General features: G+C 41.0%; 1 protein-coding gene across 1 annotated transcript in view; it reads left to right on the top strand.

Moving 5' to 3' along the window:
• Positions 1 to 12,794, top strand: part of ERICH1 (glutamate rich 1) — a 65,360-nt gene that overhangs the window by 6,081 nt on the left and 46,485 nt on the right. The window contains exon 2 of the mRNA XM_054280271.1: positions 9,917 to 10,111. Coding sequence (XP_054136246.1) covers positions 9,917 to 10,111 — 195 coding nt within the window. The remainder of the gene's footprint in view (positions 1 to 9,916; positions 10,112 to 12,794) is intronic.

The following is a 12,794-nucleotide window of genomic DNA, read 5'->3' as shown; positions in this document are numbered from 1 at the left end:
AGGAGCTGTAACTGCAGTGATGTTTCCCTCAGTCTCCTCCAGGCTGAACAGACCAAGTGCCCTCAGCCCCTCCTCACACAGCTTCCCCTCAAGGCCCTTCACCATCTTTGTAGGTCTCTTTTGGGTGCTCTCTGACTGCTGTGGGTATTTCCTACATTGTAGCACTAAAAACAGCGCACAGGATTTGAGATGGGGCTGCAGCAGCCCAGAGTGGGACACTCTCTTCCCTTGCCCAGCTATGCCTGATGCTCTCTAGAACACAGTGGGCCCTCCTGGCTGCCAGGGCACTGCTGACAGTCTTGTGCAGCTGTAGCTTACACTTGGCTCAACTCAGTGGCCAGAATTATGATTATTAATAGTAATAGTAGTCACCAAAATTGAGCTTTGGTAAGGGGGTATGAGATATCTTTAGATGTTTTCAATGAGGTGTGTTTGATTGTGCCAAGTAAGAAAAAGATAATGGTACAGTATGAGAAACATATTTTTAAGTTTTGTAGGAGATGGATAGTATGCACAAATTGAAACCATGGTGAAGATGCTCTGTTTTCCCAGGACTGCAGTTGCAATGCACATTTTGCAGGGTCTCATTACAAGGCAGATGAGGTTCTTAGGAACAGCAGAACTGTTCCTAAAATCCTGGTGTTCTCATTGTGAACTTCTTATCATCTTGGTCATGTCAAGTTTTATTAGATGTCTAGGATCTTGTGGCTGCAATTAAGGTAGCTTCTTATCATCTTTGTCATGTCAGGTTTATTTGATGCCTAGGAGCTTGTGGCTGCAATTAAGGTGGCCTACTGACAGATCTCTAAAATCTTTGTTGAGACAGGATAGCACCATCTATTAGTCAGATTCCTGTTGAACTACACACTCATGTAGAATTTGCTGACAGATCTAACAGCAGTCTTACTGATTTGAAACTGCAATGTGACAGGGCCTGTGCTTGTCTAGCTGAGTAAGTTTCTTTTAAGCTAGGAAGAGAAAATAAATGTTGGCTTTTTCTAGCAATAAGTTACTGGTTTGTATCTGCAATTGCTATGAACTGCGTTGGTCTGGAAGCTCACAGGTCAATCTCTCTTTGTAATAACTGCTTGATTTAGGTGAATACAGAGATATGGGGTGTGTAACCACTGTATTCTTTTCCTCTCCTACCTTTCAATCTTCCTGATATATGCCATATACTTAACTTTTGAACAGCTGCAGCTTATTTATCTCACAGGCAGGAGAATTCTATATTACTGAGTTTTAGATAACAAAGTTGGTTTCCATGTGCTATAAAAAGTAATGCTAAATAAAAAGATAAATGGAGACATATTTTATCAACTACTACTTTAGAGCCCAAAAATGGATTTTTTTCCCCACTGTGGTTCTCGAACCTGTAATAAAGAGTATGGCAGGTGTAAAATTAGAGCAATTAGCATCTAATTTTTTTAGCTAATGGGATGTTGAAGACTAATAGATGCTGTTTCAGTGAGAATAACATCAGTGGTCTTGAGACAAACCTTGATATTGTGAAGTTACTATTACGCACTAGATATAAAATGATAGTATCTGTTTCTTATGCAGCTCCCTGTGACCTTTTGGTTAACAACCATACTGAGATGCAGCTGATACCTAGTAGTTCAAGCACAGAATTCTTGGACCTTGGATAGAACTAAATCCTTCCATTGTTTCATTCCCAAATAGTACATGTGGGTTCTTTTCGCCATTAAATATGTAATAATAGCTATAGGTGTTGAAACCATCTGTAATGGTTTTAATTTGTTATGTGGCTTTGATGTTGTGTGTAATGTCAGTGAGACCAATTGTATGCTTGTAAAGAGGACCATTCCCACCTTGTGTGGACATCCTGTGAAGAACTGTACAAATTTTTTCCTTTAATATGTCACTGAAGTTTTGTCAGTCTTGTAAAACTAAAAGATTGTCTAAGGAGCTAGTCAAGTTTAAAATAATCAGCTTGTGATATCAGCATTTCACCATGGTGTTTCTACTCAGTCTCCGTTCTGGACTTCAATAGACAAAGCCAGGAAAACCTCACAAGAACCAAGCAACATCACAGCTTGTGGGAGAAATGGGATGAACAACCTTTGTTCAAAAAAAGAGCTCTCTTGACAAAGGCAGGTGGTTAAAGGTTATGTGTGTGAGGCTGAGAGATGCTTTCCAGGCCAAAAGAGACTTCAGAATCAAGATTTCTAACCTGCAGGGAAATCCCCAGTGAGAAGCATGTTCCTATATGATGCAGGATTCCTTAACCTAGTAAGGAGAGGAAGAAAAAGTGCTGAAAACAGTCAAGTTTTTCAAATCTAAATAGCAAACATGGTCTGTGTGTATGTCTTATGCCAAAGGTGATAAGGCACTAGAAAAAACCCTGATATGAATTATGGAGTTCCTCTAGAGTCTTTTGAAGTATATTAAAAGTATTGAGGTGCAAGTTTTTGGGTCTCAGTGTAATTAGGTGTGTAAAAGTACTTCTCCCAGTCATTCAACCAAGATGGAGTAGTACATTTTCTGGTGTTAGGATGCAAGTGAATTCTATCCTGAAATATGAAGCTGAAAAATTACTTGGTGTCTTCCTCAAGAAAGCATGCCATAAAATAGCAGTGCTGTTTGGAAGGAAGGACTGTAAATTTGTAGATAGATGCATTTTATCTGAAGTGTGGAGACTGAAGATGTAGTCGATGATCTGCAGGATGGCCTCCTCTTTGACTAAATGCAAGATCTTGTAAACTGTTAGCTTCTGTGTTTGTCTAGAAGTGCCTCTTGAAAGAGACAGTCAGCTTCAGCCTGAATTTTCTGCTGCAGATCTTGTAGTCCTTGCTTTTTTATCCTTTTTTTATCCTTTAGCTGCTGTTGTAAGAGCCTGTTACCATAGCTTCGCCTGCAGGATGAGGACTGCTTGCAGACTGGGAACACAAAGCAAAATACTGTACCCATTCCTGTGTACATAGAACTGTACTTTGATCACAGCTAGGGTTCCACATGTTTCACTATTTTTTTCCCCAGTTGGAAAGATCAATTCTGTTATTCCCATGATACAGCTACAGTGCTTTGCTTTAGCTTGCATGCACTATCCATGGTGAAATGGAAATACGTCACTCTTGGCAAAACTGACCTTGCTGATAACAAGAAAATCACATTTTCTGTTTCTTTCTCCTGAGTTGAACAAGAGCATCCCATCTTAGATGTTAGATACAGCTTGTAGATGATCTGAACTGTCAAGCTGCACAGAATGTAATTGCATGTCACTGCATTGTTCTTCTTCCCATATCCCTGCATGGCTCTAATGCTTTTGGTAAAAATGAGGGGGAGTGGGGAAATGATACCCTCTTCAGCTGCCATGGAATGTTTTGTAGAGGTTAATTACTCTCTTTCTTCCTTAGCTATTCATTTCAATCAGGACTAGAATATGGTGTGCACACATACAAGCTCTCTTGACTTATTTCAAGCCTTTGGTCTCTGCCATTTCTAGCAATGGTTTGGGGTGTTTGAGCTTTCAGCTGATTCCTTTTTGTTTTGTGTGGGCTGTTTTGGCTGTGGTGCTTGATGATTGGAGGTTTTGTTTTTTCCAAGGTCAGTGTGTGTGTGTATGTGTGTGTGTCTTTTGCTTGTATTGGGAAGTTAAGGTCAAGGTTAATAAATATAGTTATCCTTGGAGGTTCTGTGTATTGCTTTCTGTTTACTAGGGGACTGTACTCAATGCACCATCATCTCTACTAAGTACATCTTGGGCACTCAGAGCTCACTGGCAGAACTGGTGTCTTGTGGACATTGGGGTCTCTGGAGCAGTGTTTAATCTGCAGGCAAAACAAGATACCTTGCATGCCATCAGGCATCATAACCTCAGACTACATTTTGCCCTGGTGGCTGAAATACAAACTGAATGCCTTTGTCTTTGTGAGGCTTGCAGAGCCATGACCCAAGAATCACTGTGTTAGGCCAAATAAGCACAGAGAAAAGACCTTTGTTCGTCAGTTTGGCCAGCTGAGCAACTCTTTCAGAAAGGATCCAGAAAACTCAAACTATAAAACCATCCTGTATGGTTAAAGGAAAAGTAAACTTTGTGGGGCATCATTTAAAGGAATGATTGATTCCTGGCCTGAAGGTATAATCAGTCTTCCACCTGCTAGCTGGTAGGAATAGCAGTCTAGCTAACATTTTCTGTCTGTAGCAATCTTCTAAAATGCTTTGTCCTGATAAACACAGTCATCTCTTTTTCAAGAGTCACTCTTATCCAGGTAGTTTCCTTGAAGATCTCTGGTCAAGAGTGTCCAGGTATCATTAGGGAAGAGGAGATGATCCATGCAATGGGATTGTTATATCCTACTAGGCAAGGCCGTCCACAGATTGCTCCAGTTGATCCTGTTCTGAGCTTTTGGATTAGACTGGGTGATGTCTGGAGGTCCCTTCCAGCCTTAACAGTTCTGTCATTTTTATGATCACGTTATAAAGTAACTGTCCTGTTGTGCCCTCCATAGGAGATGTGGTACTTGCATGATAAAAGAGACTTCAAGGATTTAAATCCATTTGAATATTGAAGAGCAATTTTTCACTAACCGAGATGAACTGAACATTTAATGAAGCCTTGTCCATATGTTCTGCATGAGGATTATCGTTCTGTCTGCTCGTTCCGTCCTTTTCCATTCTGCTGTACTGTCTTTCCTTCTGCTGTAGCAGAAATAGCATATTAGCACATCTTGCACATGGGATGGTTTTAGAAGAAGTTCCTGATTCTTCCATTTTTGGAAAGCTTCTGTTTGTAGGAGAGACAAAGAGACCAAGTACGGCAACTTGCAAGCTTCACAGAGTTCAGTGCTCCCAATGCTGTTTTACTTTGTTCTTGCTGCCCAACTTCCACTTAAGTAGGCAGGAGGCAACCAAATGAGAAATGTGGTGGCACTTACAGCATGGATGAGAGGTAGCCAAAAGTATGTGGCAAGCATTCTCCACAGAAATGTTTTGAGGAAGCTCTTGCTGCACAGGAGCATTTCTGATGTTCTGAACTTAATGTGTTCAGTTCTTCAGCGTGCTTTTGTTGCAGTCTAGTCCTAACTGAATTTTGAGTCATGGTAAGTCCTGCTGCCAACCCCAGAATATTCATAAATCTGCAGTGCTCTTTCAGTGTGTTTGTGGATAGTCTGGTTATGTAGGTAATATTAATTCAGTCAAGGTGTCAATTTAATACCTAGCTGTCAAAAATGCATTTATTTGAAGGATGCTCCTTATTCTTCTCGCGAAATTAGTAGTAGAAAGGTCAGGGATGTTGACAATTTGTATCAGTAGCCGGCATGTGTTCTGCGTTGTATTTCTTGGAGTTAAACTTTGCTTTCTTTATGTGATGTCAAACTGTAGACACCTGGTGCTTTTTCAGTTTTCTGATGTATTTGTAATTCACTCTTTCCAGACATGAGTTGTCAAGAATTAGCCATGGAACTTGTTTGGTACCTACTGCAGCTTGTTCTCATGTCTGAAAATACTGACTCCTTTTTGTCACTGAGGAATTCCTGGAAAATCAAGTGTTACAGTGTTTCTTCAGCTCATTGCACAGTAGGAATGTTTTAATACTGCTGCATGTTTTCAGCTGGAAAATGATTTTTTTTTTTAATTAAATGAAAAGCCTAATCAGAATCAAAAGACTACGTGAACCTGTGCAGTTCCTCCATGAGTTATGTTGATAGAAAAATATTGTTAAGAAATGACCATATGGTTATTAAGTTGACTATGCCATGGCTATGGTGAGAGAAAGCTTACTCCATTTTGAAACTCTAATAGGTAAGATATATTTCTGGTAGTAGATATTTTTTGCTTGAATTTCCTTTATTGCTAATATTCTGTTAAGGGGTAGTTATTTTGAAGGGTCTGAGCAGTTCTTACCAAATGGACTGATCTCTCATGCTGAACAGTACCAGAGACACCAGGTTAAGGAGAGGTTTTCAATAGGCAAGAACTGCTCCATAGCATCAGGCAAGACCTTTCTCCTGTGATTGAGCCAATGCTTGTGGATATCACACAATACCTTTTTTTTCAAGTAATTGCAGCAATAAAACTCTCTGGAAAGAGCTTCCTTTGTCATCTGAAAAATGTTTTGGTAGCTCAGTTCTCAGACTGTTAATTGCAAAGCAGAGTGCTGCTTTGGAGCATGTAAAGCTGCTGAGGATAGCAGAATGGGTATTCCTCAGAGCCTAATTTCTTTGTTCACTTATACTGAGGACCACTTTGTTCAGGTTTTGGGCTGCAGGCAGATTTTTGTTTTATTTTTTATTCAGACTAGAATATACTTAGGATTCCAAACAGTTCAAAATAAGTCAGTTTTTTCAGCACTTTCTGCGGATTCTAGGCATACTAACCAAATCTGCAGACAATAAAAACTGGGAGGAGCTGTTGACTCCCTCTAGGTCAGGAGGGCCCAGCAGAGAGACCTCAACAGATCAGAGGGCAGGGCAATCACCAACCATAGGAAATTCAACGAGTGCTGGGTTCTGCACCTGGCATGGGGCAGCCCTGGCGGTACAGACAGACTGGGGAGTGAGATTCTATAAAGCAGTGCCAGGGAAAGGCACCTGAGGGTCCTGGTCAGTGACAAACTGAACATGAGCCAGCAGTGCCCTGGCAGCCAGGAGGGTCAGCCCTGTCCTGGGGGGCATCAGGGAGAGCATGGCCAGCAGGGCAAGGGAGGGGATTGTCCTGCTCTGAGCTGGGGCAGCCTCACCTCGAGTGCTGGGGCAGTTTTGGACACCACAGTGTAAGAAAGATATTAAGGTATAGACAGCATTCAAAAGTGACCTACAAAGATGGTGAAGGACCTTTAGGGGAAGCCATATGAGGAGCAGCTGAGGGTTCTTGGTCTGTTCAGCCTGGAGGAGACTGAGGGGGACCTTCATTGCAGTTACAGCTGCTTGTGAGGGGAAGAGGAGGGGCAGACCCTGATCTCTGTGGTGACCATGACAGGACCCAAGGGAATGGCCTGAAGTTGTGTCAGGAGAGATTTAGGTTGGATATCAGGAAAAGGTTCTTCACCCAGAGCACTGGAACAGCTCCCCAGGGAAGCAGTCACAGCACCAAGTCTGACAGAGCTCAAGAATTGTTTAGACAGAGCTCTTGGGCACATGATGTGCCTCTTGAGGATGGTGCTGTTCAGGGACAGGAGTTGGACTCAGTGATCCTTGTGGGTCCCTTTCCACTCACCTGATTCTGTGATTCTTCATTGACCTGAGGTAGATGAACTGCTGGGATTCATTGCTTCCTGCTGTCTTCAGAAGGCTTGAAATACATCAGGTTTCAAGTAAGGACCTTGTAATGTCTGTGTGTCAACACTTGTCCCTTCTATTTTGTTATGGTTATTGGAAATTGCTAGTTATCTTAAGAGATGACCTGTGTCAGTGCTGAGATGCTCTGACACAGATGTGAAAACTTTGCAGGCAGTGAAGAGCTCCCTCACTCCACACCTTACTGCTTCTTCCAGTGTCTGCTGAAAACTCCAGCCAAGTGGATGTTGCTTTGGTGAATCTGTCACTGTTCCTGATCGAGATACTTCTTTCTGAGCTAAAGAGATTTTCATCAAAGAATAACCTCCTCAGTGTTTGTACCCTCCAAGCAGTCATTCTATCAGCTTGCTTTCTCAAGTAAAGGTATTAAAAATGGGGAGAGCTCCCCATGGGAGTTAGAAGGAAAGAATGCATCACAGCACGTCTCGTCTTGCTTTCTGAAGCAATGCTATTGTGTGCATGAATATAGGCCCTCAATTTTAAAAATGGAAAGGAAAAGGTGATGTAATTTGGGGAGAGAGATGACTAGGGAAATCACATTTCAAGGTGGAGAGCACAAAATACAGTGTAGTTATGAGGAGGCTGCTCTTCTCAGCAGATTTGGAGATGTATTTGCATATTTAGATTTATCAGTATGTCAATGATCATTTGCTTTGGAAGAACAGTTCTCTCAGTACAAGTGCTTGAATGTTAATGTGTGTATTGGTTGTGGATAAGCTAGAGTTAATTTTCTTCATAACAGCTCCTGTGGTGATGTGTTTTCTGTATTTGTGGTGAAAATAGTGTTGATGACTCAGGGATCTTTTTGTTGTTGTTAAGCAGTGCTTACATGGAGGCAGGGTCTTTTCTGCTCCTCACCCCACCTCACCAGCAAGGAGGCTGGGAGTGCACAAGGAATTGGGAGGGGACACAGCTGGGACAGCTCACCCCAGCTGACCCAAGGGGTGTCCCCCACCATCTGGTGCCATACTCAGCATGCAGAGCTGGGAGGAGGTGGGGCACATTTGTCTGCCCAAGTCAGCACTGTATGTGATGGAGCCCTGCTTTCCTGGGGATCCCTGAACACTGCCTGCCCATGGGAAGTGATGAATGAATTCCATGCTTTGCTTGTGTGCATGACTTTTGCTTTACCTGTTAAACTGTCTTTATGTCAACCCATGAATGGTCTCAATCCTATCTTTCTGCTTCTTTCCCCCATTCCATGTGGGGGAAAGTGAGCAAGCAGCTGGGCTGCCTATTGGCATTAAACCATGACATTTGGTAATGGCTGTACTGTAGTTTATTAAAATGCTGTAGTGTTAGCAGCAGCACTTGGGGAAAGGATTCAGGATAAACCTCTTGGATAACTTGTTTAAGAGTCAGAGATCTGCACAAAGCAGTTAACTTTGTCTCATTACACTGGTTATTTCCATCCACTTTCTTTAGCAGAGGAGACTAATTGTGGATTTTTGTCTTTCTGGCTGTAGACTAGCCCAGCAAGGGAACCTTAGGAAAATGCACAGTCACTTGTTCATGTCTGTCTGTCTGGAAACTGTAATCATAGCCCATAGCAAAGCATGCAGTTCAGCATTTACATGAGAAAGCATAGTTGCCAAGGTACACTGGAGCTCCAGTTTGTCTATCGAGGACTGGTGGTTCAAGGATGAAGGGTTTTTTTCAGTTGTGAAGTAATTTATTGAAAAGGTATGGGACTATAAAATGTTTTTCTGCTTCAGCATCAGTGGGATGCATTCTTCTTATGACAATTGAAGTTCTTTTCTCTTGGCAGAATTATTTTATTATGAATTTGCAGCAGGTTGCTTGTGTAGTGTCCACAGAATGTATATTAAATCTGAGGTTGCAGTTTAGATAACATTTTTCTCCAGATGTCTTTTTTCCCACCCCCACATACTGCCATATCCCCTTGACCACATCGAATTCATGAAACCAGAGATGTTGCTTTGCAACAGATAAAAACTTTTAGTAATACTTTATACTTTAGTGTGTCTTTTTAAGTTATTGAAGTGTACATGTATATATACAAAGGTAATGGTTTTGTTAATGAGTAGATTATTTGCATATATTTCTTTAATCGAATGATACTTGCATTTGACTAACTTGTAGCAGATTGTCAGTGTCGTCAGAAATGGGTCCATAAGAAGAAGAGGCGTGTAAGAATACTGATTATTCTGTAGCAATAACTGGTTACCATGTGTTTCTGCTGCTGTCTACTCCTGGTTTTTCTGTGTGATTAAATCCTTGTAGCTTACTGATTTTAATGAGTAATTCAATTGCGCTGCCTCTGTGCCAGAAGAGACCTGCATTTTGAGCAGCCTTATGACACTTGCATGGAAAGATTCTTGTTTTAAAAATTAATGTGTGTTTAGTCTGTGAATGTACTGTAATTTACTGCCAAAATGTAGTCAAATGGAAGACTTTAAATGTAACCTTGCTAATGAACTCGGGTGTTTTAAAACTGTTTTTCTAATTCAGGTTTTGAACTTAAATGTATTTATTTTTAGTTTCACCTGTGAGAGGTAGAGACTACTCAAAACAGACTTCCATGCAACATGAGGGAAAGTGTCTTATATCAATTAGTTGCTGGGGTTTCTGAAGTCTTAAAATATTTTTTAAACACTGCATTTCTTCATATTAAAAAAAGTTTTCTTACCCTGCAGTGTTCTTGGCGAAATTACTGAAACGACTCTATGGTGAAACTTCATCATCTTCTCTTGTTCAGACTTCAAGTAGAGAAAAGGAGGTGGTTCTTGAAAACCCTCGCTCAAAATCTAAAGAAAAGAATTTGGATAATGTCCAGATTTCATCAGCAAATGCTAGCACATCAACTAATACACCCTGCGAATCATTTCAAGGTGAGACTGTGTTGTCATTTTTCTGATAATATGCTTTTAAATATAGCTGCTTTATTTCAGAACTGTATAGTTTTGCGGACAAAGGGTAGATATAGGTCCAATTGTGTCAGGAATCCACGTCTTAAGAAAGGAACCCACTTGCCGCGGCAAAACGTCCAGATATGGACAACACTGGACAAACCAGACCAGTGAAGAGCCTTTTTTATTATTTGCACATCAGTCTCAAAACATTGCTATACAATGGAGACAGGATGTTAACAGCTCGCTGATCCACAGGGAATGTCAGAGAAGGTGGGGTGATACAGAATGACATAAAACCATCTCAGCCTAGATTTCAGCCAGTCATACATAGAACAACACATATTGACAAGCATTCTATCCAATCTTATAAAACACACGTAATGGTAGTTAAAACAAAGACTGGTTCATAAGAGACAAAGAACAGAGCTCTATTCATGCTAACCTTCTAAAGATATACATTAAATAACCTTGTTGCCATCCTTAAGCCAATTCTACAGAGGCCTATTGTTATTTGTCACATATGCTCTACTGCTTGGGAAACTTTTCTGCTGTATTTGCAATGCTAACAAAACTTCAGCCTGAGGCCTATACTTTTTTAACCATTTCCTAAAAACCCTCTAACTTTAAGGATTCCAACATATAGTATGTTGTTTTTTTCATCTGCTGATACCAACAGATGGATTTGAGTACTAGGGCCAGTGGTACTTGATACCTGGAACACTTGCGGTCCTATGAAAGTCAAGAAATATTCTTGGTGTATGTGCTTGGATGCAGCATTTACCAAAAGCAACTATGAAAGTTCCGTGTAAGCTGTAACTGTCTTTGATATAATATCTCTTAAATAATGATAAAATGACTTCTGCTGGTATAGTTCTGCTCAGCTGTTAGAGATGCAGATGGAGATAGGTGGGAATAAATGACCCTGCCCTCATGCTACAACAGAAGCCCCATGGGGAATGCAGATCCATTGGAAGGCAAATATTAATTCAGAGACCATATTAGTCCTTTGGAAAAGAGCATTATGTTGTGTGTGTTTATACAATGAACATGGCACATGAATATTTGAACAGATAAGTAAAAGTCCTTGTTTTTTTCAAATAAGTTGTAGAATGTGAATGGCATGCCAAAAGATGGAGCTGGAAAATGAGGTAGCTGTGGTATTACTTGTGGGTAAAAGGCTCTGCACATGTATAGAATGAAAGTGAACTGCTTTGTATGCACCTAAAACCTGATTTTGCCATAACTATAAGGCTGTTAAACTGTCTTGAAATAGAAGGGTATGTTTCACAAAAGCATAAAAACTTCCTCTGGGGGAGATGGTCAGCTGTCCTTACTTGCTCACAGGCAAGAACTGGTTGTAGATGTGGTCTGGGGCAGGAGAGTAATGTCCAGAAAGAAGTGAGCAGAATGATGAGTAGGGTTAGAACTGTGTGCTACATAATAACAGATGTTTGTCTTGTTCAGGGGTCTGCTCGGTAGGATTGAGGAGAGAATTAGTCTGAATTGCAAAGGAGCTCTGAAGAGCTGTTTCGAGAATAACTTCTCAAAGCACAAGAATGGCTTCTTTTGACATGCAGAAAATGAAGCAAATGTGGCAGGAGGCCTGACAGAGCTCAGATGTGTCTGGGAGAGCAGCAAAGGGAAGGTGAAGGAAGGCTAGCTGGGACAAGGTAGGCACAGGAGTGTGTCATCACTGTGGAAGCAGTGCCACGGTGCCTGGCAGAGGAGCAGAAGGTCTGTTCACAGTAACCAGGTTCAACCAACAGTCCATTGACAGCAAGCAAGTTAATAGTGACAAGGCAGGTCTGAGGTCAAGCCAGTGTGTCAACTCTGTGTCAGGGTGTGCATCACTTGGCCTGAAATATCCTTCTGGTCAGTTTGGGTCACCTGTCCCAGCTGTGTCTCCTTCCACTCACCCCCAAGTTCCTCACCAGAGTGGGAGTACAAACAGGAGGAAAGGCCTTGGCTCTGTGCAAGCCCTGCTCAGCAATAACAAAATCATCTCTGTATTATCAAGCCTGTGTTCAGCACAAATCCAGAACACAGCCCTGTACCAGCCACTGGGAAGAAAATTAACTCTACCCCAGCCAAAACAAGCACACCATTACTGTAATAAAAGGTTGCATGGAAATTTCAACTTCTGTAGTTCTGTATGTTTTATACTCAATTTGGTTTCAAGATTAGTACTTCTGGTACTTCTTTTGTGTAGTCAATAATGAAAAGCATATTTTCAAAAGGTTGATAAAGCATTAAACTTATTCTGTACAATGATATGTGATAGCATTGGTAACTAATGGTCCTTTCAAAACAAGTAACAGGATATTTATTGGCTCTGTGATAAAGGTGTGCTAATTATATCCAACTATGGAGTAATTTCTTAAGCTAAAACTGTTGTTGTTTATAGTGAATCTATACCATTCCGTATAAATTAGGGCAAAACTCCCACTGAAATGGGAGGTGAGGGGGAGAATTTATTTTACCTTGTGATTTGATTCCTCTGATTTGTTTATACCTGATTCCTATTGCAATATTCTTCAAGGTGTAATGAAAGAAAGGTTTTTCATTCAGTATCCTAATACAGGGAAAATATAACTTATGGGATAGGAAACGTGGAGTAAAAAGAATAGGTTTATATTTAGGATTTTCACAGCAGAGCAACAAG

The sequence above is a fragment of the Melozone crissalis genome, unplaced genomic scaffold, assembly GCF_028551555.1.
Source record: "Melozone crissalis strain CALT ecotype California unplaced genomic scaffold, PUWL_Pcris_2 ptg000027l_1, whole genome shotgun sequence".
NCBI lineage: Eukaryota > Metazoa > Chordata > Aves > Passeriformes > Passerellidae > Melozone > Melozone crissalis.
This window is presented reverse-complemented; position numbering and strand designations above follow the sequence as displayed.